Genomic DNA, 25,709 nt, shown 5'->3' on the forward strand with positions numbered 1-25,709 from the left:
CGCTACTGCATTCGGTTTCGATTGTTATCGTTTCTTCTTCCAATTGCATCAGCTCTTCATCTATTAATTCTTGGTCATGGGATCCCAAAATCTCTTCAACATCATCTTCGTCAGTTTCCACAAGCCAAACTCACTTTGTCTTTACTTTGTCCACCACAATCAAAACGCTTAATTATGTCTAGTTTTACGCTAAGTGTAACACCCTTACGAGCTCTCTTAGGCTTTTCTGACACCTTAGAACTCATCTTGCTAACAGCTGCTCACAGGCACATGTTTAAGCAATGCCGGCGAGAATGCAGTTCCGAATCCGGGGAGAGCGGCTGCTCGGGGCGCGCGCTGCCTTTTGTTGCGCACTGATTTTTTATTGTGCACTGATTTTTTTCGTAACAGTGAAAACACCTTCTGTTAGCGAAAACAGGGATCTAATGTAGGTTTTTCGTAACAGTGAGGTTTCGTAAAGCGAACATTCGAAAAGCGGGGGACACCTGTAACTATTTTTTTCTCTTATGGGTGGAGTGTATATGTAGTTTTCCCTCAATCTTGGGTCCTCTACCAGAATCCTGGGAGCTTGAGGGTTTGGCACAGTAACCTTGCTCTTCCTAGCAGTGCTCTCTTCTGGACTGAGATCTCAGATGTTGTTCCTGGGATTTGTTGGAACCGCTCTCCCAGTCCAGGTGTCACAGCTCCAAGTGCTCCTATCACCAGTGGATTTACTCTGGCTTTAAACTTCCACATCTTTTCTGTCTGCTCTTTAAAGCCCTGGTATTTGTCCAGCTTCTCATATTCTTTCTTCTTGAAGTTACTTTCATTCAGGATTACCACATCTTATTATTATTGCTTTCTTCTGTTCCTAGTCCAGTATTCCCATGTCTGGTTGGGTGGTTAGTTCCTGCTTATCAGCCTGTATTTGGAAGTCACACAAAATCTTAGCTCTGTCATTCTTCACTATCTTCTCGGGTGTTTCCCATTTGGATTTGGAGTGTCCAATCCATAGTCAGCACAGATGTTCCTGTACACAATTCCTGTAACTTGTAATCCTGTAATGTGCCATTCAGTGTATGCTGTCCCTTCCTTCATCTTGCGCCCTGCTATTATGTGCTGGATGGTTTCAGTGGATACTTTGCACGATTTTCATCTTGGGTCTTGTCTGGTGTGATAGATTTCTGCTTCTATTGCTCTTGTGCTCAGCGCCTGTTCTTGTGCAGCCATGGGTAGTGCCTCTGTACTGTCCCTCAGCCCTTCCATTTCCAGCCATTGGTAGGATTTCCTTATGTCAGCTACCTCTGATATCTGGTGATGATACATCCCATGCAGTGGCTTGTCCTGCCATGGCCTCTTCCTCTGGCTCTGCTTCCATTTCCGTATTCCCTACCTGCTGTCTGAGGTTCCTCCTAGTAGGTCATCCTTGGGGGCCAACTTCCTGACATACTCATGGATGTTTCGCGTTTCTCCAGGACTGTGGCCTTGATACTTCCAAATCTCCATCCTCTTTTATTCCAGCGGCTGTACAGTCGCTCACTGTTGAACTTTGGGTGGAATCCTCCATGTATTACTAATAGTTTCCGGGTCTTGATGTCAGCGGCTTCCATTTCATTCATTGGCCAACACACTATTGTGGCTGAGTATCTGATGACTGGTAGGGCGAATGTGTTGATGGCTCTGATCTTGTTCTTCTCATTCTGCTGGCTTCTTAGGACCTTTCTCACTCTTTGGAAGTACTTGGATGATGCAGTCTTCCTTGTTTCCTCATTGTGGCTTCTGTGCGCCTGCAGGATCCCAGGTATTTGTAGTTACCCTGTACATTTAGTATGTGGCCTTCAGGTAACTTGACTTTTTCAGTCTTAATGGGTTTGCCTCTTTTCACTATCATACCGCTGCACCTTTCCAGTCCTAATGCCATTCCGATGTCTCTGCTGTGCACCCTTGTCAGGTGGATTAGTGAGTCAATGTCTCTTTTGTTTCTGGCATACAGCTTGATGTCATCCATGTACAGGAGGTGACGGATGGTCACTCCACTCTTGAACCTGTACCCATGTTCACTTAGGGAAGATCTGACTGAGGAGGTCAAGCCTATGCAGAACAGCAGAGTGATAGTGCATCACCCTGCTATATTCCATATCTGATGGTCACGCGCTATTGGCTTTGAGTTAACTTCTAGCAATGTCCTCCAGCAGTCCATCGAGTTCTTGATGAAGGTCCTTAGTGTCTTGTTAGCCTTGTATGAATATATATATATATATATAAATAAAGGCATCCGTTAGTCTTGCGAGACCATGGATCTGCGCCTGGAAAGTCTTCACTCTCCAGGGCGCAGGCCTGAGCAAGTTTGTATGGAAGACCAGCAGTTACCTATGCAGCAAGTCTCCCCTCTCCACGACACCAATGTTGTCCAAGGGAAGGGCATTAGGACCCATACAGCTTGGCACCAGTGTCATCGCAGAGCAATGTGTGATTAAGTGCCTTGCTCAAGGACACAACATGTTCCCTCGGCTGGGGCTCGAACTCACGACCTTCAGGTCGCTAGTCCAGTGCCTTAACCACTTGGCCACGTGCCCACACTATATATATATATATATATATATATATATATATATATATATATATACACACACACTTACCATTGTTCAGTTTATTTCCCTATATTATCATGTATTGCATTGTACTGCCATCACAAAGTTAAATTTCACAACATATCCCGATCATAATAAACCTGATTCTGATTCTTATGATCTATTTGAATCTAGAGCACCAAGAAAGCTCTCTCTTCATCTGAATCACGGTTTTCTTTGAATTTCTGGAGAGCCAGTTTTGAGTGGCACCGATTTTTATAATAACCAAGTCTATTGCATTGGTGACATTCACTTCATTTGCTGGACAGAGCTCTTTGACGTGGAATGGAGACTTGCCGCATCTCCTGCAGTTGGACATTTTACCTGCTCTTTGTTTCTCTTGTCTGTTTTGTTTGAGCTGAACTCTACTCTCACCTCTTTCTGCAGCCTTTTTGACTGCCCCTTATTTCCTCTCAAATATCACATTTTGCTTTCCTGTGAAATATTCTTTGAATTTGTCCTCACAGTTTTGTATTCCTTTTCCTGAGCACCTGTCAGTCCTAATCCACCCATGATGTCATCTGCTTTGACCACCATGCAGTATATCAGTGTGCTTATTTGATGCTCTCTGCAGCCTGAGTGAGATTGCTTGCAGCCCTAAATCTCTCAAAGTGTTTGAGTCATCTCTCGAAGTCCCCTGGCTTAAAGAAATCAAATGTCTCAAGGGCCTTTATTAGGTAAATAGATGCAGGTACTGCAAGTATTTGCTCCATTTTCTTGTTTGTTTGCTTATTTACTATTTTATTTATTTGGATTACAAAAGTCTTCTTTTCTCTCCCTGAGAGTTTGACTTCTCTGCTGTGTCTCTGACTCTGTGCACTTCTCAGGCTAGTGGCCCACAGGTTATTACAATATATCCACTTTCGGGTGTTGACACTGAAAGCATTGTCTAGTAACCCAGGCTTGTTGTCAGCTCACGGTTAGCAAACTAGCAGAGGTAGCCCAGCCGACATGACCTTGGACACCTCTGACAGATATATCCGAACAAGAACAGACTTACTGCAAATTATTGCTTGTTGGGGGTCTCCTTTGGTCTGTAGCTCAAATTCATCAATGATCAACTGTTTCTGACAGCATGTTGTGTCCGTTTTGAGGGAGAGTGCAGAGCACACCTGAACACCAGCAATGCAGGATATGCAACTGAACTTGATTGATAACACAACTTGTACAATATGTGAACTTCTCCAATGTTGGAGTGGCATAGGATTAACCCATTAACTTCCACAGCAGTCATTCCACTACAGGATAGTTGTGGTAGCAATAGAGTGCAAAAGAGATTCACCAGGATGTTGCCTGGAATGAAGTATTGTCGTTATAACGAAAGCTTGGAAATGCTTGATTTACTATCAATGGATTGTAGGAAGCTGATAGGTGATGTTAAGATGGATTTGTAAAATTATAAGGGGCATAGATAGGAAAGAACTTTTCCCCAGGGCAAGGAAAGAAATTTAAACGAGATAAGAACACAAAAACATAAGAAATAGGAGCAAGAGTAGGCCATATGGCCCATCGAGTCTCCTTCACCATTCAATGAGATCATGGCTGATCTGACCATGGAATCATCTCCACCTACCTGCCTTTTCCCCATAACCCTTAATTCCCCTACTATGCAAAAATCTATTCAACATTGTCTTAAATTTATTTACTGAGGTAGCCTCCACTGCTTCATTGGGCAGAGAATTCCATATATTCAGACTCTTTGGGAAAAGCAGTTCCTCCTCATTTCCATCCTAAATTTACTCCCCCAAATCTTGAGGCTATGTCCCCTAGTTCTAGTCTCACCCACCAGTGGAAACAACTTTCCTGCCTCTATCTTATCTATCCCTTTCATAATTTTATATGTTTCTATAAGATCTCCTCTCATTCTTCTGAATTCCGGTGAGTAAAATCCCAGGCAACTCAATCTCTTCTCATAGTCTAACCCTCTCATCTCTGGAATTGACCTGGTGAACGTCCTCTGTATTCCAAAGCTAGTATATCCTTCATATAAAGCCAATATATCCTGAGATATAAATTTTTCACACAGAGAATGATGAATATCAGGAATGAGCTGCCGGAAAAAGTGGTAGAGAAGGATAAAATTGCACCTTTTGAAAGATGTTTGGACTGGTGGTTGGATAGGGAAGATGTAATCGTGCCATTACTCAAATCGAGTATGATGTTATTCTAACGTTGTTTCAGTTGTGGGGAGGGGGTCCTCAGGTGATTGTAGCGGGCAATCCAGGATCCACATGTTCTGGCGCAGTGTGGGCAGGTGTAAATGGTGGGTGGGTGTGATTAGTGTTTGGGTCTTTTGATTGTTCAGTCTCTCCTTTCACAGCTGCCACTCGTCCTCTGCAGCACAGCGGAGGTCACTCTCTTGCAGCATCGATCCCACTGACCAACCTTCAACAGGAGTTTGCGACAATGTGAGTTAGGCGTCTGGATGATGCCCATTGGAGTTGGTGCTGCTTTATCATGGTGGAAATGCTGTTCATGTTGGCCTCCTCCAGTACGCTGGTGTTAGCGCATCTGTCCTTCCAGGTGATTCTCAAATTTTCTTGTAAGGATCTTTTTGGTGGTATTGTTCCAGAGCTTTCAGATGCCTAGTATAAGTTGTCCATGCTACAGTAAGGTATAGAAGGATAGAGACCTAATTTGGGCAAATGGGATTAGCACAGAAAGGTATTGCAGTTGTTGGCATAGGCAAGGTGGGCCAAAAGGGTCCATTTCTGTGCTTTTCCTTTCAATGATTCTACAGTTTTATTAATGGCCCTCCTACAAGGCAATTTTGGTCCAAACCTAATGCATAACTCTCCTCTCAGGAAAAAGGTACCTCATAGAGCTTTTTGGAGGACATGTTTTGCACTGAAACTACTCATCTTATGACATTTAATTATGAATATTTTTTAAATTCATTGTTTCTTTAAGCTAGGAGTGCAAACGTCAGACATGACATTTGATAGATTATTGGTGGCACGGTAGCAGAGAGGTTAGCATAATGCTTTAGAGCCCCCGCGACTGGGGTTCAATGCCTGCCACTGCCTGTAAAGAGTTTGTATTTTCTGCTCACAACCGTGTGGGTTTCCTCTGGATGTTTCAATTTCTCCCCACATTCAAAAAGACATATTGGTGAGAGATGAAGCCAGACTCAGGTTGGAGGAACAACACCTTATATTCCGTCTGGGTAGCCTCCAACCTGATGGCATGAATATTGACTTCTCTAACTTCGATTAATGCCCCACCTCCCCTTCATACCCCATCCGTTATTTACTTATTTATTTATTCTCTCTCTCTCTCTCTCTCTCTTTCTCTCTCTTTTTTCTCCCTCTGTCCCTCTCACTATATTCCTTGCCCATCCTCTGGGCTTCGCCCCTCCCCATTTCTTTCTCCCTAGGCCTCTTGTCCAATGATCCTCTCATATCCCTTTTGCCAACCAACTTTCCAGCTCTTAGCTCTATCCCTCCCCCTCCTGTTTTTTCCTATCATTTTGGATCTCCCCCTCCCCCTCCCACTTTCAAATCTCTTACTATCTCTTCTTTCAGTTAGTCCTGAAGAAGGGTCTCGGCCCGAAACGTTGACTGTACCTCTTCCTAGAGATGCTACCTGGCCTGCTGCGTTCACCAGCAATTTTTATGTGTGTTGTTTGGTGACAGATTTGTGGGCATGCTCTGTTGGCACAGGAAACATGGCGATACTTGTGGGCTGCCTCAGCACATCCTCAATCTGAGTTGGTCATTGACACAAATGGCACATTTCACTCTATGTTTTGATGCACATGCAACAAATAAAGCTAATTTCTAGGAGGGTGACAATGAATCTTTATTAACAGTAGAAAATCATATTGATTCCTACTTCAAACTTAACTCTAATTCTAAAATTGTGCAAACTGACAAAGAGCATTTCAATTATAATTTAGAAACTTTATTTATTTATTGAGATACAGTGTAAAGTAGGCCCTTCTGGCACTTTGAGTCACGCTGCCCAGCAACCTCAGATTTAACCCTAACCTAATCACAGGACAATTTACAATGACCAGTTTACCTATTACTTTGACTGTGGGAGGAAATCAGAGCACCTGGAGAAAATCCACACATTCCGCAGGAAGGATGTACAGACTCCTTACAGATGACATGGAATTGAACTCAAAACATCGACACACAAAGCTGTGATAGTGTCATGCTAACTGTAATGTTACTGTGGCGCCCTTAAGCTTTCCGTGACATTTCATCTGATGTCAGATATTCCTAAGGTATAATCAATTGGCTGCTGTTTTGCTTTCAATGTTACCCAACATTCAACCTCTTTATTGGACTGTCTAAAATAAAAAGGTATGTAAATAAATGAAAGGAAATTCATAAATCTTAACATATTAAAACCATGCTTTAGCCACCATTATGCATACCAACAGAGTAAAACAAATATCTGGTATATGGTCACTTCCAAGGACAGTGCTACTATGTCAGTGCTCTGCAAAATAATATAAACACCAAAAATGAATTCTTGTAAGTATTATTTGAACCAAACCTTTATTTATAACCTGATTAGGTACGAGGAGGTTGAAACAGTGGGATGGAATTTACTGAAAAGGTAATGCTATGTGGAGAATGAGAAACATTACTAACATGCAGATCATCCTGCAACTTTCTGAGACAAATTCCACCAGATGTTGGATGAACTGTACCATTGACTATTAACTTCACAGAAATGCCATTTCTGTTTAACCTTTCTGTCCTGTGGATGAAGTGTTGACGATGCACTTTAGCTGATAATTAGTTGCCATGGAAAATTTTACCTTGTAAATATCAGAGGATAATTGCCTCTGGCAGAGTAATAATGGTTAATAGCTTCCAATTAATCTTCCTGACCTAGGAAATGAACAGTTATAAGGTTGGTGATGAATTAATGGAAGTTCTAAAAATTTGAAATGCTGCCCTCTTGCTTTTCCTATCCTTTCTGTTTTTCCCAATTCTTAATCCAATATTTAACAGGACCCAGGTCTCATCATATATGAAGTGCCAGAAGCATTATACTGCTTACATTTTAACTTGTATCCAATATGCACCTTATTATTTGTTACTTTCTTTGTGGTAATATTATTTTATGTGTTACGTGTGCAAGTTATGTATATGTACTATGTTGTGCATCTTAGTCTGGAAGAACATCGTCTCATTTGGCGGTATATATGTGTATGGTTGAATGACAATAAACTTGGACTTGAACTTGGTTTCTCTTTCCTTGCCTTACATGGCATTTAATTCACTCAGTCTTAATTGACCTTAACTTTTAGTTCTTGTTTTATTTAAATTTCATTTTAACTTTCATTAATTTAAGACAAGGTGCACAAAATGTTGGAGGAACTCAGCAGGTCAGGCAACATCTATAGAGGGGAATAAACCGTTGATGTTTTGGCCCAAGACTTTTCATCAGGACCTGATGAAGTCATCATGTTGGTCTGGAACAATGACAGTTCATTCCTCTCTATAGATGCTGCCTGACCTGCTGAGTTCCTCCAGCATTTTGTGTGTCTTGCTCTGGATTTCCAGCATCTGCAGAATCTCTTGTGTTAGTTTTCCCACTGTTTTCAGATGGTCCTGAAAAAAAACTAGTTTGCTTGATTGGAATCAATCTCATCAGTTGTTATATTTATGCCTTGTAATTTACCTATACCAAAAGTACAAAACTTTCTTGAAAACATATTTGATACTTTAACCGTAGCTGTGGCGCATGGAATTCATCTACATCTTAATGTTCCTTTTGAACTGCAGTCTCTATTTTTTGTGAAAACAATTACCAAAATATTATCTTTGTCAATCCACTAGTTATTTAAATAAACATATCTAGATATTGTATAAAAACTAGATGGAAGTAAAATTATTTACAATTTTTTTTTAAAAATTGCTATTTAAAGATGGGAAACATCTATATTAATGATAGGATTAATCTGAGATACAGCGAATACCAATGATAGCGTAAATATTTTCATTGTTTGCTTTTATTTACCAAAGTCATCCTTCGAATGTGATTGTTTCTAATCCACAATTATCGTTTAGTTGGGCTAAATTGTATTTGCTTAGCTAACTTTGTGTTAATCATTAGTAACAGCTTGAAGATATTTTTTAATTTTGCAGGTACAGTACTTGAAGATTTTTACATTGTTTATTAATAAATAAACTTTTAGCTTTTAGCTAAACTTTGAGCTTTTTGAAACTGTGTAACAAAGACCTGTGATTTTTTTTGCTTTCAGCTTGGTACATTATATGTATCAATTCTTAAGGAACCTTGATGAACATTGGCAACTGTTTTTTCATTCCTTTCAATTTCTTACTTGGACTGTTCGCTGAGCAGAGACAGGTACTGTGTGAGCTTCACCAGGCTGACAAGTACAATTCCACCAAGAAACATGCAAGAAGGCCAGAGCATTGCATGACACAAAGCATTAAACATGTCAAATTTTGCCAAGAGAACATTCCTTTGTCTTCCTTTCGGATCATAATAACATGGAAAAGACTGGAACTGAGTGATGTTTTCTTTAAGAGAAGCCAATAGCATTTCATTTTCTGCATGATTCCTTTTACAAGTTGAAGTGCAGAAACACTGAAAAATAAAAGAAAAGGACCATTTATTTCTACCTGCAGGTTTATTGCACTCTGATCATACAGAGCAGGTAATTTAAAAGTCTGGAAAAATTGCACAGGTGAACCCATGATACTGGAAGCTGGGGTTGGCGGGGGGGTGCAGGTTAGGAAATTACGTGTTTCTAGAAAATGGGCTGTAACATGAGGTAATGTAATATACACATCCAGCAAGGAATGCAAGTTTTGAGTAGTGATTTGTGAACTCTATAGAGGTAAATTTCTATAAACCAAATGGTCATAATTCAGGGAATTAGCTAATTTGACTCTTTGATTGTGATCAATGCACAAAAAGTGCTGGAGGAATTTGGCAAGTCAGGCAGCATCTATGAAGTGGAATGAACAGTCAACGTTTCAGACCAAGACTAGAAAGGAAGAGCACAGAAGTCCAAATAAGAAGGTGGGGGGAGGGGAGAGAGTACAGCTGGCAGATGATAGGTGAGACCAGGTGAGGGGGAAGGTCTGTGGGTGGGGGGGGGAAGGGCTAAGATGTAGGAAGTTGGGAGGTGTTAGGTGGAAGACATACAGGGCTGAAGAATAAGAAATCCAATAGGAGAGCACAGTGGACCATGGAATAAAGGTAAGGAGAAAGGGAACCAGAGGGGTGTGATTGGCAAGTGAAGAGAAGAGAAGGGGTGAGAGGGTAACCAAAATGGGAAATAGAAAAGGAAGGAAGGGAAGGAAACAAATCCCTTAGATTAGAGAAATTGATGCTCTTGCCATCAGATTGGAGGCTACTCAGATTGAATATGAGATGTTGCTTTTCCAACTTGAGTTTGGTGTCACTGTGGCAGTGCTGAGGGCTATGGTCAGACATGTCAGAATGGGAACCAGAAGCCGAATTGAAACAGGTAGCCTCCTGGCGACCTGCATTTTGGGGCAGACAGATCAAAGGTGTTTGATCCACTCCCACACCGACGAGTCTGTCTGAAAGGTCAACTGTTATTCCCCTCCACGGATGTTGCCTGACTTGCTGAGTTCCTCCTGCATTTTGTGTGCATTGCTCAAGATTTCCAGCATCTGCAAAATCTCTCTTATTTATGGTTTACTGATTTTGCTATTGTCTTTTACTGAAGAACTACTTAGTTCAACATGAATTATCAAATGGGTAGCACTGACAGAAACAGTATATTCTGCTTGCTCATCGTAAAGTGCAATCTACCTTCTGAACTTGTTTAAGGCTGGGTCCTTAATTGAATGCACTGTCAAACAATGAGTGAAAATTTCTTCATTTCCATTATTTCTTATGATTTAGGATTCAGCTTTTTGAGTCTATACCAGCTCCTACAGAAATTCCATCAATCCCATTCCCTTACGTATTTCCCTCCCTGACAGTAACTGCATCCTCATTTGCCCAATACAGCAGCCAATTAACCCACCAACCAACACATCTTTGGGCTGTGGGAGGAAACCGGAGCATGAGTGAAAAACCACATGGTCACGGAGAGAATGTTCATATTCCACCTGAAGGTGAGATCGGGATCAAACCCGGGTTGCTGGAACTGTGAAGCATTGTTGTTGCATGCTGAGTCACTGTGCCACGTAAACTGGGTAACCTGCTGTGGTCATTTTGAAGAAGCAAATTAGTTGATTTCTGTGGTGAGCTAGCTCACAGTTGAGCTCTGGGAGAGAATCCAATCCCAGTAAGAAACTAACAGAGAGCTTTTGTTTTATGGAGCCAGATTGCTGGCAAATATTGTCTGGGGCTCATTTATGTTGTCAAAGTTTAGGCTTTACATACAGAGCATCAAAATTATAATTTTGTCCAAGAACAGGAAAAGATCCTGAATAGATACAGGTTCCTTAACCCAAAGGATAAATAGCAGTGGGCTTTTGTCTACTTAAACTCACACATAGAAATTGCTCTGGCATTCAATTGGTAGGTAAGCTGCCTTTCCCCAATGCTTGAGTACCAATCTCTCAACATCCAGGCGGAAAAAATAATCACAGTGTAGGATTTGACAATTACAGCAGAATCTTTGGACACTAATGGCAGACTGCTTTTCCATATTTAATATTTCTCCATCAATATTTTACTGCCTTTCATTTTAAGATTTGATATCCCTCTTCGATTTTTTCTGGATACAGTGGTTGCATATCTGTGCCAGATAATATTGATGAAGGGGAAAAGGTCAAGGTTCAGAATCCAAAATTCATGAGTAGAATCCAGCTATGAACCCATAGCAACATTGAATTAACCCTGGTTTGAAAAAAAAAGCCAACAAGGAGAGGCATCTTATGAGCCTGAAGGGCAAGTACTTACTTTAAGCAGAAGCAGGTTGGCCTAATCACATATGATACCACAGTGGCTCATTTTCACTATATAAAATAGTTGATTATTGTAGACCCTCTTCTACTCTACTAAGGCCAAAAAGCATTGCTTTTTAAAGCTGTCTGTTTTTTGAATCAGTTATTGTTAAACCAAAAATAATGGTGCTCCACCACAGATACTAATGAATGTGATGGACAGAGTATGTGACTTGCCAGTGATCCATATAAATGGCATTACTTCAACTATAAATATAAGACGCCTGATTCTATGTTATGTAGCGGTGACTTATATTCCATCTGGGTAGCCTCCAACCTGATGGCATTAACATCGTTTTCTCAAACTTTAGTTAATTGCCCCCCCCACCTCCTCTCCTTCATCATTCCCCATTACTGGCTCCATCTCTCACTTATCTCCTCTTATGCCCATCACCTCCCACTGGTGCTCCTCCCCCTTCCCTTTCTTCCATGGTCTTCCACCTGCTCCTATCAGATTCCTCTTCCTGCAGCCCTTTATCTCTTTCACCAGTCAACTTCCCAGCTTTCACCCCTTCCCCTCTCACAGTTTTACCTATCACCTGCCAGCTTGTACTTCTTCCTCCCCTCCCTCACCTTCTTACCCTGACTTCTCCACTTTCTTTCTAGTCCTGAAGAAGGGTCTCAGCCTAAAACATTGCCTGTTTACTCTATTCCACAGATGCTGCCTGGCCTGCTGAGTTCTGCCAGCATTTTGTGTGTGTTGCTTTGGTTCACTAGCAGCTGCAGATTTTCTTGTGTTAGTGACTAGCTGGTAAAGATGCATACTGTAGACATAACTATTGGCCCAAGTTTACTTCTTTTTCCCACTTATACATTAGAGGAGCAATTTTCTAATTACATATTTGCTCGATAATATGCGCTAACTCAAAATTTCCACAAAAAATGTTTTCATGTGTAACTTTCAGAATTAGCACTGATTAACACGAACATCCATGTTCCAACTTTCGCGCAGCTTATCAACTCTGTTGTTTAACGTTACACTGGTAAATATGCTCACAACAACTGCATCAGGCAACATTTAGCACAGATCCTTTTAATATAGCGTAATGAGTGTGAAGGAGAGGGGTAATTAATATAATTCAGAATTGATTGAATTAAGTTAAATCTATTTAATTATTTTAAAGTATTTCCTGGAGTTTTTAATTGTTTTAATACTTGACTGATTATTCTTCAATTTAAAAAAGTGTGATAAATTTTGCTCATGCAGATGATTAAGATGCACGGGATGAATGGTGAATTGGCTGTTTGGATTCAGAACAGATTTACACATAGAAGGTGGAGAGTAGTGGTTGAAGGGACTTATTCTAGCTGGACGTCTGTAATTAGTGGAGTTCAGCAGGGATCTGTGCTGGGACCTCTGCTGTTTGTGACATATATAAGTGACCTGGATGAAAATGTAGATGGATGAGTTAGTAAGTTTGCAGATGATATGGAGATTTGTGGTGTTGTGGATAGTGTAGATGACTAGCAAAGAATATAGTGGGATATAGATCAGTTGCAGATATGGGCGGAGAAATGGCAGATGGGGTTTAACCCAACCAACTGTGAAGTGTTGTGCCTTGGTATGTCATATGTAAAGAGAGGGCAGGACCACACAAGGATAAAGGGGGAAATACTTGCTTCGATGTGGTGGATGTGGGTGTGGAGCTTAATGAGTACTTTACATCAGTATTTCCCAAGGAGTTGGGCATGGAAGACTGGATGATCTGTGCCCATAAATATGCTATGGCTTTTTGAGGTAAAGGAGGAAGGAGTTGTTGGGCCTCTTAAAGAGCATTAAGGTGGATAAGACCCCGTGCCTGATGAGTTATACCCCAGGCTATTGGGAGAGGTAAGCGATGACATTGCTGGGGCCTTGACCTATATCTTTATGTCCTATCTAGCCACAGGCAAGGTCCCAGAGGACTGGTGAGTAGCCAATGTTGTTCCACTATTCAAGAAGGGAACTAAGGATAATCCTGGGAACTACTGACTGGTGAGTCTCACATCAGCGGTAGGTAAGTTACTGGAGAGAATTCTTAGAGATAGGATTTATGAGCACTTGGAAACCCATAACCTAATGAGGGACAGCCATAATGGCTTTGTGTGGGGGCAAGTTCTGTCTTACTAGCTTGATTGAGTTTTTCAACGAGGTGACAAGACTGATTGATGAAGGTAGCACTGTGGAAGTTGTCTACATGGATTTTAGTAAAGCGTTTCACAAGATCCCTTCTGGGAGGCTCATCCAGGAGATTAAAATGCATGAAATCAATGGTGAATTGGCTTGTTTGGATTCAGAATTTGTTTGCCCATAGAAGATAGAGAACAGTGGTCAATGAGACTGATTCTAGCTGGAGATATGTGATTAGTGTTGTTCCGCTAGTGTCTGTACTAATACCTCTGCTGTTTGTGATGGATACAAATGACCTGGATGGAAATGTAGATGGGTGGTTTGCAAGTCTGCAGATGATATGGAAATTGGTGGTGTTGTGGATATCATTGAAGGCTGGCAAAGAATACAATGGAATATAGATCAGTTGCAGATATGGGTGGAATTTAACCCAATTGAACGTGATGTGTGCATCTTGTAGGTGAAATGGAAAGAGAAAGGACTCTGTTAAGGGCAAGGCCCCTAATGGTGTTAATGAACAGAGAGATCTTGAGGTCCAAGTGCACAGCTCCCTGAAAGTGGCCACAAAGGTTAATAGGGTGGTTACGAAGACTTACGGCAAGCTTGCCTTTATTAGTTGAGGCACTGAGTTCAGAAGTCAAGAAGTTAAGTTGCGGCTTTATGAAACTCTAGTTAGTTTGTAGCATTGCATAAAGTATTGGTTACCCCATTAAGAGAAGGATATTGAGGCTTTGGAGAGGATGCAGAGGAGGTTTACCAGGATGCTCCCTGGTTTAGAGGACATGTACTATAATGAGAAGTTGGATGAACTTGGGTTGTTTTCTGTGGAATGACGGAGGCTGAGGGAAGATCTTAGAGGCTTATAAGATTATAAGGGATATAGATAGAATAGACAGATAGTAGCTTTTATCCCAGGGCTGAAATGTCTAATACCAGAGAACATGCATTTAAAATGAGAGATTAAAAGCGATGTGAGGGGCAGGTTGTTTTTACACAGAGTGGTAGGTTCCTTGAATGCTCTGGGGTGGTGTTAGAGGCAGGTAAATTAGGGACTTTTTAGAGACATTTAGATAGGCACATGAATATGAGAAAAATGAAGGGATTTGGCCATTGTGTAGGCATAAGTGATTGTTTTATTTGGTTACGAATTTATTTGGTTCAGCACAATATTGTGGGCTGAAAGGCCTGTTCCTGTGCTGTACAGGACTGTTCTGTGTTCTAAATTTTAATAGGTTTTAAATGCTTTAGAGTTTAGTGAATATTGGAGATGGACAAATCTATTATGCAATGTTACAGATCTAGTTGATTCAGCTTAGGGCCGTGGCTTAACCAGGCATCAAAACGTTTCATGGGATTTATGATGAGAACACAGTGTCACTTTGTGCTTTGTCTATTTTCAGGTGGAATCAGCTTCCTTGAGGAAGTATGTGCCAGGAGATCCACTTGAAATGCAGGGCAGCATAAAAATCATGGCAGAAAACTGTGAGTTTCTAATTATATATTCACAAAAACAGAAACATCCTTCTTACAACCAGCAATGTTTAATTCATATATATTGTCACTTGGACTATTACCTTCATTAGACATACTATTAACAGGCTCTGTTGTATTTCCATCTTTTTCTTCTCTCATCCCTGTTAAGATCACTGAACACTATAGATTCATTGTCATTTCAACTGACAAGCTAATGAGTTCCTATAGGAGTCTGTAGTAAGTTTTTTTTTACCTCAGAATTGAAGCGTACAGTCTCTTCTGATTGGTGTAGCATAACCTTCATCCCTGAAGAGGATATGTTAACGTATACCTGCAGGCAAGTATACTGTGATGGTTTCCAACAATCTGGCCCACAGTTGAAGTTGCATTTTCTGCAGTTTGCAATTCTTGCTTCAAGGAAGGTGCACTTTGACACCTCTGTCCAAACGCTAACAAAATTGAGTGGATATCAGGGTGAGTAATTATCAATGAAATGAAGATATAAGAATTGATCTAGAATTAAACTACATGAAAAAAATATATAAATCCATTTCATGGTTTCCACAACATGAATTTTGATTTCTATTGTACTTGACATCTGATGATGATGACAGATACTTCATTGATCTCAAAGGAAATTACAGTGTCACAGTAGCATTTCAAATACACAGATATACAAATATTAGAAGTAGGTAAAAATTAGAAAACAAGTTACCTCAAACAGTCTAACAGGAGGGGGGTCATCATTTCCGGGCTAAAGATTGACTCATTATAGAGCCTAATGGCTGAGGGTAAGAACAACCTAATACAATGCTCTTTGGAGCAGTGCAGTTGTCTTAGTCTATTGCTAAAAGGTGGCATGCAGAAGGTGAGAAACATTGTCCAGAATTTCCAGGATTTTCCGTAGGGTCCTTTGGCCTACCACAGCCTCCCAAATATCCAGAGCCAGCCTTTCTAATCAGTTAATTGAGACTGTTGGCATCACCCATGTTGATGCCATTGCCCCAGCACACTACAACATAGAAGATTGTACTGGCAACAACAGATTGGTAGAATATGCAAAGGAGAGGCCTACATACTCCAAAGGACCTCAGTCCCCTCACGAAGTAGAGGTGACTCTGGCCCTTCTTGTACACAGCCTCTGTGTTGGTGCTCTTCTCAAGTCTGTCATCCAGGTACACTCTCAGGTATCTAGTCCAAAGAACAATTTCTTAGGAATAATGAATTCATAATGAAATAAATATTCACAGTAGGAGATTACAATGCTAAACATTGTTGCAAATTTTGATTATTTATCTGCAATCCTGTTTTGGTTGCAGTTCACACTCAAGATTCCTGGAAAGGTCTTTTAGTGGAATCTGGCTGGCAGGAATAAGAAAGAATATCGAAACTTTAAATTTTATCAACATAGGGATAAAATAAGAAGCTATTTTAATGGATATATTAGATATGTGTAGGCCAGATAGCACTTTGTTTCCCTGTAGGAGAGACTAAAACTAAATGTAATAGATTTCAGATTTAAATTTTGCAAACAGTATTTTTGTGTCATGATACTTCAGAATATGTCAGAATGTATGAAAGATTTTTAAATTGACATATTAAATTAAAACATGATATATTGTTATACACATGGTATAGATTGTATACATAACATTAAATTAAGCATCTGATTTTTTGTATACATAAGGGATACAATAAATTAAACATATGGTTTACATTCAATTTTTAACTTGCCAATTCACAGCACAAATCATTTTATAAATTATAAAGAATACAGACATACTTCTGACTCCATCTAATCATGTCTTATTTCCTAATTTTGATTAAAATATATGGTTAATTTGGATAGAACATAGAAAAATGCAACACAAAAATGGGCCCTTCAGATCGTAAAGTTGTTCTGAACTAATTAAATCAGTTAATTAAATGTCTAACTAAACGAATCCCTTCTGCCTATGTAACTCCACAGTTTTCCATTCTCTGCACACTCATGTACATATCTAAGAATCTCTTAAATGCCTCCATCATATTTGCCTCAATGACCACCTCTGGCAGTGTATTCCTGGCACCCACTAGTCTGTGTTTTTTAAAAAAATTCCCTGCACATCTCCTTTGAGCTAGGCCCCCTCTCACCTTAAATGGATGCCCTCTAGTGTAAGATATTTCAATCCTGGAGTAAAAGGCATATTCTGTCTATCTGTCTGGGCCTTCCATAATTTTATAAGCTTCTATCAAGTCTCCCCTTATCCTCCACCATTCCTGGTTTACTGTGATGTTGTCTGGATTAGCCACTATCCTCTTTAAAGCTTCAACATTCTTTCTCCAAAGGAGCAAGCGGAATACTCTAGATGTGGCATAACAAGTTTTATAAAGCTGCAACGTAACTTCCCAGCTCCTGTCAATTTCTTGACTAATAAAGACAGTCATGCCATATGCCTTCTTTACCACCCATCAAACTGTGCACCAGCATCAAAACTGTTAAAGTTTTTCCCATTAACAGTGTACTGTCTCTTTACATTCAACCTCCCAAAGTGCAACACCTCACACCTTAAACCTCATCTGACATTTTACTGCCCATATCTAAAAGTTGTCTGTATCTCACAGTATCCTTTGTCAGTCTTCTGCACTATCCACAACACCACCAATCTTAGTATCATTTGCGAATTTGCTGACCCCCCCCCCCACCACCCCATCCATGTTTTTTTTCATCCAGATCATTTATATATATGACAAGCTACAGAGCTTCTGGTACGGACTGCAGCAGAACTCTAGCCAGAAGAAGATTTTTTAACAACTACTCTTCTGTCTTCTATGGGCATGCTGGTTCTGAATCCAAATGGACAGGCCAATTCTGAATTCAAATGGATACGTTTCTGTGGACCCTGTGCATCTTAATCTTTTGGATGTGCCTATATAAGAGCTTGCCAAACACATTACCAAAGTCTATATAGACAATCTATACAGTTCCACCTTCAATCATCTTCATCACCTCCTCAAAAAACAACTCAATCTAGTTAGTGAGACATGACTTGCCCTGCACAAAACCATGCAGACTCTCCCTGTTTAGGAACCCCTAGGAATCCTCTCCAATATCAGAATTAGAATGAGAATCAGGTTTAATATCCCTGGCATATGTTGTGAAATTTGTTGCTATAGGGCAGCAGAACATTGCAATACAGTAAGAAATATATTTATTTAAAAAGTTAGATTAAGTAAGTAGTGAAAAAGAGAAAAGATATTGAGGTGATGTTCATGTCATGGGTTCAATTTTCATTCAGAAATCTGGTGGCAGAGGGGAAGAAGCTATTCCTGATTCGTATGCATTGATTGTGTACCTTTGGGCTCCTGTGAGTCCTCCTTGATGGTAGCAATAAGAAGAGGGCATGTCCTAGGTGATTAGGGTTATTAAAGATGGATGCTACCTTTTTGAGGCACTGCTCCTTGAAAATGTCTTGGATGCTGCGGAGGCACGTGGCCATGATAGAGCTGACTGCGCTTACAACTTTCATAAAGGTTATTATTATTACTTTCATAAAGGATATTAAAGGTTTAATATCTGCTATTTGGGATAAGTTAGTGATTTTGAGGCGTGCCCTCTTCCATAAAATTAAAACTGCCTGGGAACATGATCTAAATATCTCCTTATCTGATGCAGTTTGGGATTCAATTCTTAGGTCAGTCAACTCAACCTCTCTATGTGCTCACCACTGCCTTTTGCAGTTTAAGGTTGTATACAGGGCTCATATGTCTAAAACTAAGTTATCGCGGTTTTACCCTGACATTAGTCCTGTTTGTGATAAGTGTAAAGGGGCTGAGGCTTCCCTTATTCATATGTACTGGGTCTGTCCTAGTCTAGAGAAATTCTGGAAAGAAGTTTTTCAACCCTATCTCATATTCTTAATTGCCATTTAGAACCTAACCCTCTGGTTGTTCTTTTTGGCACCTTGGGTGAAGTAGATATGCACCTGAGTCCAAATAAATGTCGAACGTTATCGTTTGCCTCTCTCTTGGCTAAACGGTTGGTTCTTCTTAGGTGGAGAGATGCTGCCCCACCCACTCACGCTTAATGGCTTAGTGATATTATGGCCTGTTTGGCCTTGAAAAGATTAATTATTCATTTCTTAATTCGGACATAAAGTTTCATAAGGTGTGGGGACCTTCTCTTGAATATTTTCATAACTCTTCTTTCAGTTAAGTTTATCTGTTTTTTTTTGTATGCTACAATCTCTTACTTTCAGCTTTTTTTTGTAATGCTATACTGTTTTTGTTGTGAATTACATTACGCTTTTGGTAGTCGGCATTATACTTTTTTCCTATATATATTTACAGTTCTCTGGGGTTGAATGCTCAGATTATTTTTTTTTCTCTTACACACAGAAATGGTTGGCCTGGGTTTTTTTTCAGTGGGAGGTTGGGGTGGGTACTAATTTTACATAATTCTATTTTGGGTGCTTTTTTAAAATTGCTATGAATTATATATTGGATTTGTTTGTTTCGCACTGTATAAATCTCCATTTTGTTGTTTTTTTCTGTAGTTTTATTGTAGAAATGCATAAAAAATTAGTTTAAAAAAAACAAACAACTTTCTGCAGCTTATTTGATTCCTGTGGTGACTCCCCCCAGCCCATATCAGACAGTGATGCAGCCAATTAGAATGCTCTTCACAGTAGATACGTAGAAATTTGCGAGTGTCTTTGGTGGCATACCAAATCTGCTCAGCCACCTAATGAAATATAGCCATTGTCATGCCTTCTTTGTAACTGAATCAATATGTTGGCCCAGGATAGATTGTCAGAGATGTTGACACTCAGGAACTTGAAATTGCTCACCCTTTCCACTTCTGATCCCTTGTTGAAGGCTAGTGTCGTTCCCACATCTTACCCTTTTTGAAGCCCACAGTTAATTCTTTGATCTTACTGATGTTGAGTGCAAGATTGTTGCTGTAACACCACTCAACCAGCTGATCTATCTTGTTTTTGTATGCCTTCTTGTCACCATCTGAAATTCTGCCAACAATAGTTGTGTTGTCAGCAAATTTATAGATGGCATTTGAGCTGTGCCTAGCCACACAGTCATGGGTGCAGAGAGTGTAGAGCAGTGGGACAGGCACACATCCAGTTAGTCAGTGTTAATTATTAGCGAGGTGGAGATGTTATTTCCAATCCGCACAGTCTGTGGTCTTTCGGTGATGAAGTCAAGGATCCAGTTGCAGGTATTGGAGCTTCTTGACCAGAACTGTTGGAAAGATTGTGTTAAACGCTGAGTTAATTCTAGCCGTAACCAACCTCTCAAAACACTTCATCACTGTGGATGCGGAGAGAAGGCTGGAGACTGGGGCAGAGAGGAAAATTGGATCAGACAAGATGAAATGGCAGAGCAGACTTGATGGGCCAAATGGCCTAATTCTGCTCCTATATCTTATGGTTTTATGGTAGATGTGAGTGATACTGGATGATAGTCTTTAAGGAAGCTCACCCTGCTCTTCTTAGGCTCTGGTATTATTGTTGCCCTTTTGGAGCAGATGAAAACTTCTGACTGTAGCAGTGTGAGATTGAAAATGTCTTTGAACATAACCACCAGCTGGTTGGCACAGGTTTTCAGAGCCCTACCACGTACACCAGTGGGGCCCGTCGCTTTCTTGAGGGTTCAGTCTCTTGAAAGACAGTCTGACATCGGTCTCTGAGACAGAGGTCACAGGGTCACTAGATGCTGCAGTGTGCCTTATAGCTGTAGTTTTATTCTCCCTTTCGAAGTGTCCACAAAAGGTGTTGAACTCATCTGGTGATGAAGCATCGCTGCCATTCATGATGTTAAGATTCTCTTTGTAGGAAGTAATGGCCTGCAAACCCTGCCAGAGTTGATGTGCATCTGATCCCATCTCTAACCTCAATCGGAATTGTTCCTTTTCTCTTGAGACCTCTCTCCATGGCCTTCTTGTATAGTCCAGAATCATCAGACTTGAATGTCAACAGATCTAGCCCTCAGCAGACCACGAATATCCTGGTTCATCCATGGCTTTTAGATCTGGGTATATACAGTATGCTCTCACACACTTATCTACACAGGTTTTAATGAAGTCAGTGATAGCTGTGGCATACTTATTCAGACTTGAAGATGAATCCCTGAATACAATCCAGTACACCGACAGTCCCGTACGTGCTCCCGCACCTCCCCTATTCATACCTTCTTTGTCCTCTCTACTGGAGCTGCAGTCTTCACTCTCTGCATGTACTCAAGGAGCAGAAGTACAGCCAGGTGATCAGAATTTCCAAAGTGTGGGCGTGGGGTAGCATGGTAAGTTCTCTTGATTTTGGTATAAAGGTGGTCTAGTGTGTTGGCTCCTCCGGTTCCACAGGTGATATGTTGGTGACAATGATTTACCTTCCCTACCACAGACATAAAACTCACTTGGTCTACAGTTTCCAGGATGATTCCTATTTCCATTCATTAGCTACTTACTGGTTCTGAGATGAGGAACAAAGTTTAGTAGTTCTAACATTATATCTGTATGTAGCTCTATCAAAAAACAAGTAGTTATATCTCAGCTACCTTTCATTGTTGTGTTGGACCACTTTTACTCCCAAAAGGAAGGCAATCAATAAGGAACACACCAGCATTGCCACACCCAGAAATATGGCTCTGTTCTCTCCATCTTTTAGGGCGGTGTCCGTTTTTCGTTTGTCCAGAATATCTTGTGTCCTTATCTTTTTATATATGCTTCTGAAATGCAAACAGATACATTAGTAAAATCTATCTTACCCTTTATTGAAACGCTGATGGCAGTAGATTATATTATGACATGTGGAATCACAGATGTCAATGGCTTAATTTTTTTAAAAAAAGTAGTTTAGAAGTTAATGAAGCAGGAGATAACACTTAGCGACATCAAGGTCCACAGTGCAGTGACTTCAATGTAAAAACATAAGAAACTCTGCAGGTGATGGAAATCCACAGCAGCACCACACAAAATGCTGGAGGACCTCTGTAGGTCAGGCAGTGTCTATGAAAATGAATAAACAGCCAATGTTTCAGGCCGAGGCCTATTTTCAGGACTGGAAAGGAAGGGGGAAGATGCCAGAATAAGAATGTGGGGGGAAGAGAAGGAGAACAGGCTAGAAGGTGATAGGTGAAGCCAGGTAAGTCAGAAAAGTAAAGGGCTGGAGAAGAAGGAATCTGATAGGAGAGGAGATTGGACCATGGAGAAAAGGAGAAAGCGGGGCATCAGGGAGAGGTGATAGGCAGGTGAGGAGAAGAAGTAAGAGGCCAACTAGGGAAAGAAAGAAGAGAGAAAAAGAAAAGAAAGAAAGGAGAACAAAATTACTGGAAGGAGGAATCATAGTTCATGCCATCAGGTTGGAAACAGAATATGAGATGCTTCTCCTCCACCCAGAGAATGGCCTCTTTATGGCAGAAGAGGAGGCTGGGGGCTGACATGTTGGAAAGGGAATGGGGATAAGAATTAAGATGGTCGGCCACTCAAATTCTGCTTTTGGCAGGTGGAGCGGAAATGCTCGACAAAATGGTCCCCCAGTTTATGTTGGGATTTGTCAGGCTAGAGAAGGCCACTTCAGGAGCACCGGATATCATAGAAAACCCCAACAGGTTCTCAGGTGAAGTGTTGCCTTCCCTGGAAAGGTTATGTAGGTCCCTGAATGGAGGTGAGGGAGGAGGTGAATGGGCATGTGCAGCATTTTCTGGCTTGCAGGGATAAGTGCCGGAAAAGAGATTAGTGAGAAGGGACAAATGGACAAGGGGACCACAGACAGAATGATCCTCGCAGACAGCAGAGAGTGGAGGTGGTGTTGTGTTTAGTGGTAGGATTCCATCAAAGGTGGCAAAAGTTGCGGAGCATGATTTGTTGGATGTGGAGGCTCATTCAGTGGTAGGAGAGGACAAGAAGAACTCTATCCCTGTTAAGGCAGCAGGAAGATGGTGTGAGCACAGATATCCAGGAAATGGAGGAGATGCGGGTGAAGGAATCATCAATGGTGAAGGAAGGGAAACCTTGTTCATTGAAGAAGGGGGACATCTCTAATGTCCTGGAAAAGAAAGTCTCATCCTGGGAACAGAAATGGTGGAGGTGAAGGAAGTGAGACAAGGAAGAGGCATTTTTACAGGAGACAGTGTGGTAAAAGATTCAAGATAGCCATAGGAATTGAGTAGGCTTATAAACGATATTGGTAGACAACTTGTCTCCAGCGAAGGAGACAGAGAGATTGGAGAGGTGTCAGAAATGGCCTGAGTGAATTTAAGGAGGAGGCAGAAGTTTGAAGTGAAGTTAATAGAATTGACGAACACAGCATGGGTGCATGACGTAGCATCAATACTGACGTCAATGTACTGAAAGAGATGTGGAGCTTGGTGAATGGACTGTTGCATATAGCCAACAAAAATGTATGCATAGCTGGGGCTCACGCGGGTGTCCATGAGTTTGGAGAAAGTGGGAGGAGCTGAAGGTGAACTTGCTGAGGGCGAGGACCAGTTCTGTCATACCGAGGAGGGTGGTGGTGGTGGAAGGGAACTATTTGGGACTTTTGTCAAGAAAGAAGCAGAGAGCTTCAATGTTAGTACTGCTTGTCACAATTGGCTACTTTGTCAATACACGCAGGGGCAACTGAAGTAATTCATCTAGGTCTTGCAGGAAGGAATCTTAGGCACCCTTGGGTGAAAAAGGAAACAATCTCTGATGTATGCTGGGTCTGGAGTGAAATCTTACTGGGATATTCTGTGATATGTGGAAAAAGACTTTCTTAATATAATCTCAAGAGAATGTAAAATTATTGTCGTCTAGGATACTCAGCTAGACATTGAAAGGGGTCCTATTCCTACAGGCTGGTGGACTGGAATACTGGCTCTTACATATATTTCAAATGACTGGTCTTTTATTGAGCTGGGGATGAGGACACAACTAGTCCTCTGCTCACTGAGATCTCTTACTGCTGTTGTGTGATGTGGGGTCCAGCTGAGCTCGGATCCCATCTCCTTTCAATACAGGAATTTAGAGGTATGTCTTTAGCTCAAATGTAGAAACATAATGGGACATCTGATATGTTAGTGACACACACAAAATACAGAAGCCAGAATAAGAAGGTCAGGGGAGGGGAAGGAGGTCAAGCTGGCAGGTGATAGTTGAAACCAGATGAGGGGGAAGTGGATGAAGTAAGAAGCTGGGAGGTGATAGCTGGAAGAAGTAAAGGGGCAAAGAAGAAGGAATTTGATAGGAGAGAACAGTGGACTAAGGAAGAAAGGGAAGGAGGAGGAGCACCTCGCTTTGTCAAGTGCCTTCACTTTGCCCACCACAGAAGATAGGATTCCCATAGCAATTTGATTTCCCATTCCCATTCCAACATATCGGTCCATGGCCTCCTCTTTTGCTATGACGAGGTCACACTCAAGGTGGAGGAGCAACACTTCCTATTCTGTCTGGGTAGCATCCAGCTTGTTGGCATGAACATTGATTTCTCCAACTTCCTGTAATTTCATCACCGTCCCCCTTCTCTCTTTTTCCATTCCCCATTCTGGTTCCATTCTCAGCCCTACTCTTCTTCACACCTGCTCAGTGACGCCTCTCCTCCTTCCACTTCTTCTATGCTTCACAACCCTCTCCTACCAGATTCCTTCTTCTTTCAGCCCTTTACCCCTTCAACCTATCACCTCCCCATTTTTTATTTCATGCCCCTCCCCTAACTACCCACCTTCCCATTCACTTAGTTACATCTAGCACCTGGCAGCTTGTACAGTACTCCTTTCCCATGCCACTTTCTTATTTCTGGTTGCACCCCTTCCTTTCCAGTCCAGTCAAAGGTTATCAGCCCAAAACATCCACTGCTTATTCCCTTCCACAGATGCAGCCAGACTTCCTGTGTTTCTGCAGCACTTTGTGGGTTTTGCTCATTCTCTTGGGTTTCTGATGTGTCGGTGTCCATTTCAAGAATCAGGATTATTTAACGTCACCTCCTGTACACAAATGTAAGGGAGAACGAAACTATAGTTACGCCACACAAAAAAAAACAGAGAAGACAAAGTACACAATAATAAAAAAAACGCATTAATTATAAATATATAAGATAACTTATATGCATTGATTGTATGTCTATAAAGTGCCACTTGGCTGTACATAAGATGCCTGACAGGAAATAATAAAATACTGGTGGAGTTAGTGGGTGGAGGTGTTGATCAGCCTTACTGCTTGGGGAAAATAACTAGTTTTTGAGTCTGGTGGTCCTGGCACGCATGTAATGTAGACTCCTTGATGGAAGTGGGACGGGATGGGTGGGTTCCTTCATGATGTTATTGCCTCTTTCTGTAAATGCATCTTCAATAGTGGGTAGGATGGTACCAATGATGCATATAGCAGTTTTGACTCCCAGTTGTAGAGCTTTCCTGTCTGCTGCAGTGCAGTGTTATACTGAGCAGTGATACAACTTGTCAGATGCTCCCTACTGTGCATTTCAGCATAACTAGTAGCATTACATGAAAAGAAGCTTGGATTTTGCTCATGGTGGCTCAGACTGGCACCATCGAGGCTCTAAATAGAACTGCTCCAAATTCTGGCATCTTGTCCTCCAATAGATTAAGGTTATTTGAGTATCTCCA

The 25,709-nt window shown here is 41.1% G+C and overlaps 1 protein-coding gene across 4 annotated transcripts in view; it reads right to left on the reverse strand.

The window, feature by feature from the left end:
* Positions 1–8,581: 8,581 nt before the first annotated feature.
* s100p (S100 calcium binding protein P) overlaps positions 8,582–25,709 on the reverse strand; it is a 62,246-nt gene continuing 45,118 nt past the window's right edge. For 3 of the 4 annotated variants that reach the window (XM_072254566.1, XM_072254564.1, XM_072254569.1), the window contains 3 exons: positions 21,663–21,833; positions 15,367–15,562; positions 8,582–9,185 (listed from right to left, as the gene is read on the reverse strand). In XM_072254566.1, coding sequence (XP_072110667.1) covers positions 8,913–9,185; positions 15,367–15,562; positions 21,663–21,833 — 640 coding nt within the window. In that variant the 3' untranslated portion in view covers positions 8,582–8,912. The remainder of the gene's footprint in view (positions 9,186–15,366; positions 15,563–21,662; positions 21,834–25,709) is intronic. The other variant, XM_072254565.1, reaches the window with a different exon arrangement.

The sequence above is a fragment of the Mobula birostris genome, chromosome 4 (genome assembly GCF_030028105.1).
Source record: "Mobula birostris isolate sMobBir1 chromosome 4, sMobBir1.hap1, whole genome shotgun sequence".
Classification (NCBI taxonomy): Eukaryota; Metazoa; Chordata; class Chondrichthyes; order Myliobatiformes; family Myliobatidae; genus Mobula; species Mobula birostris.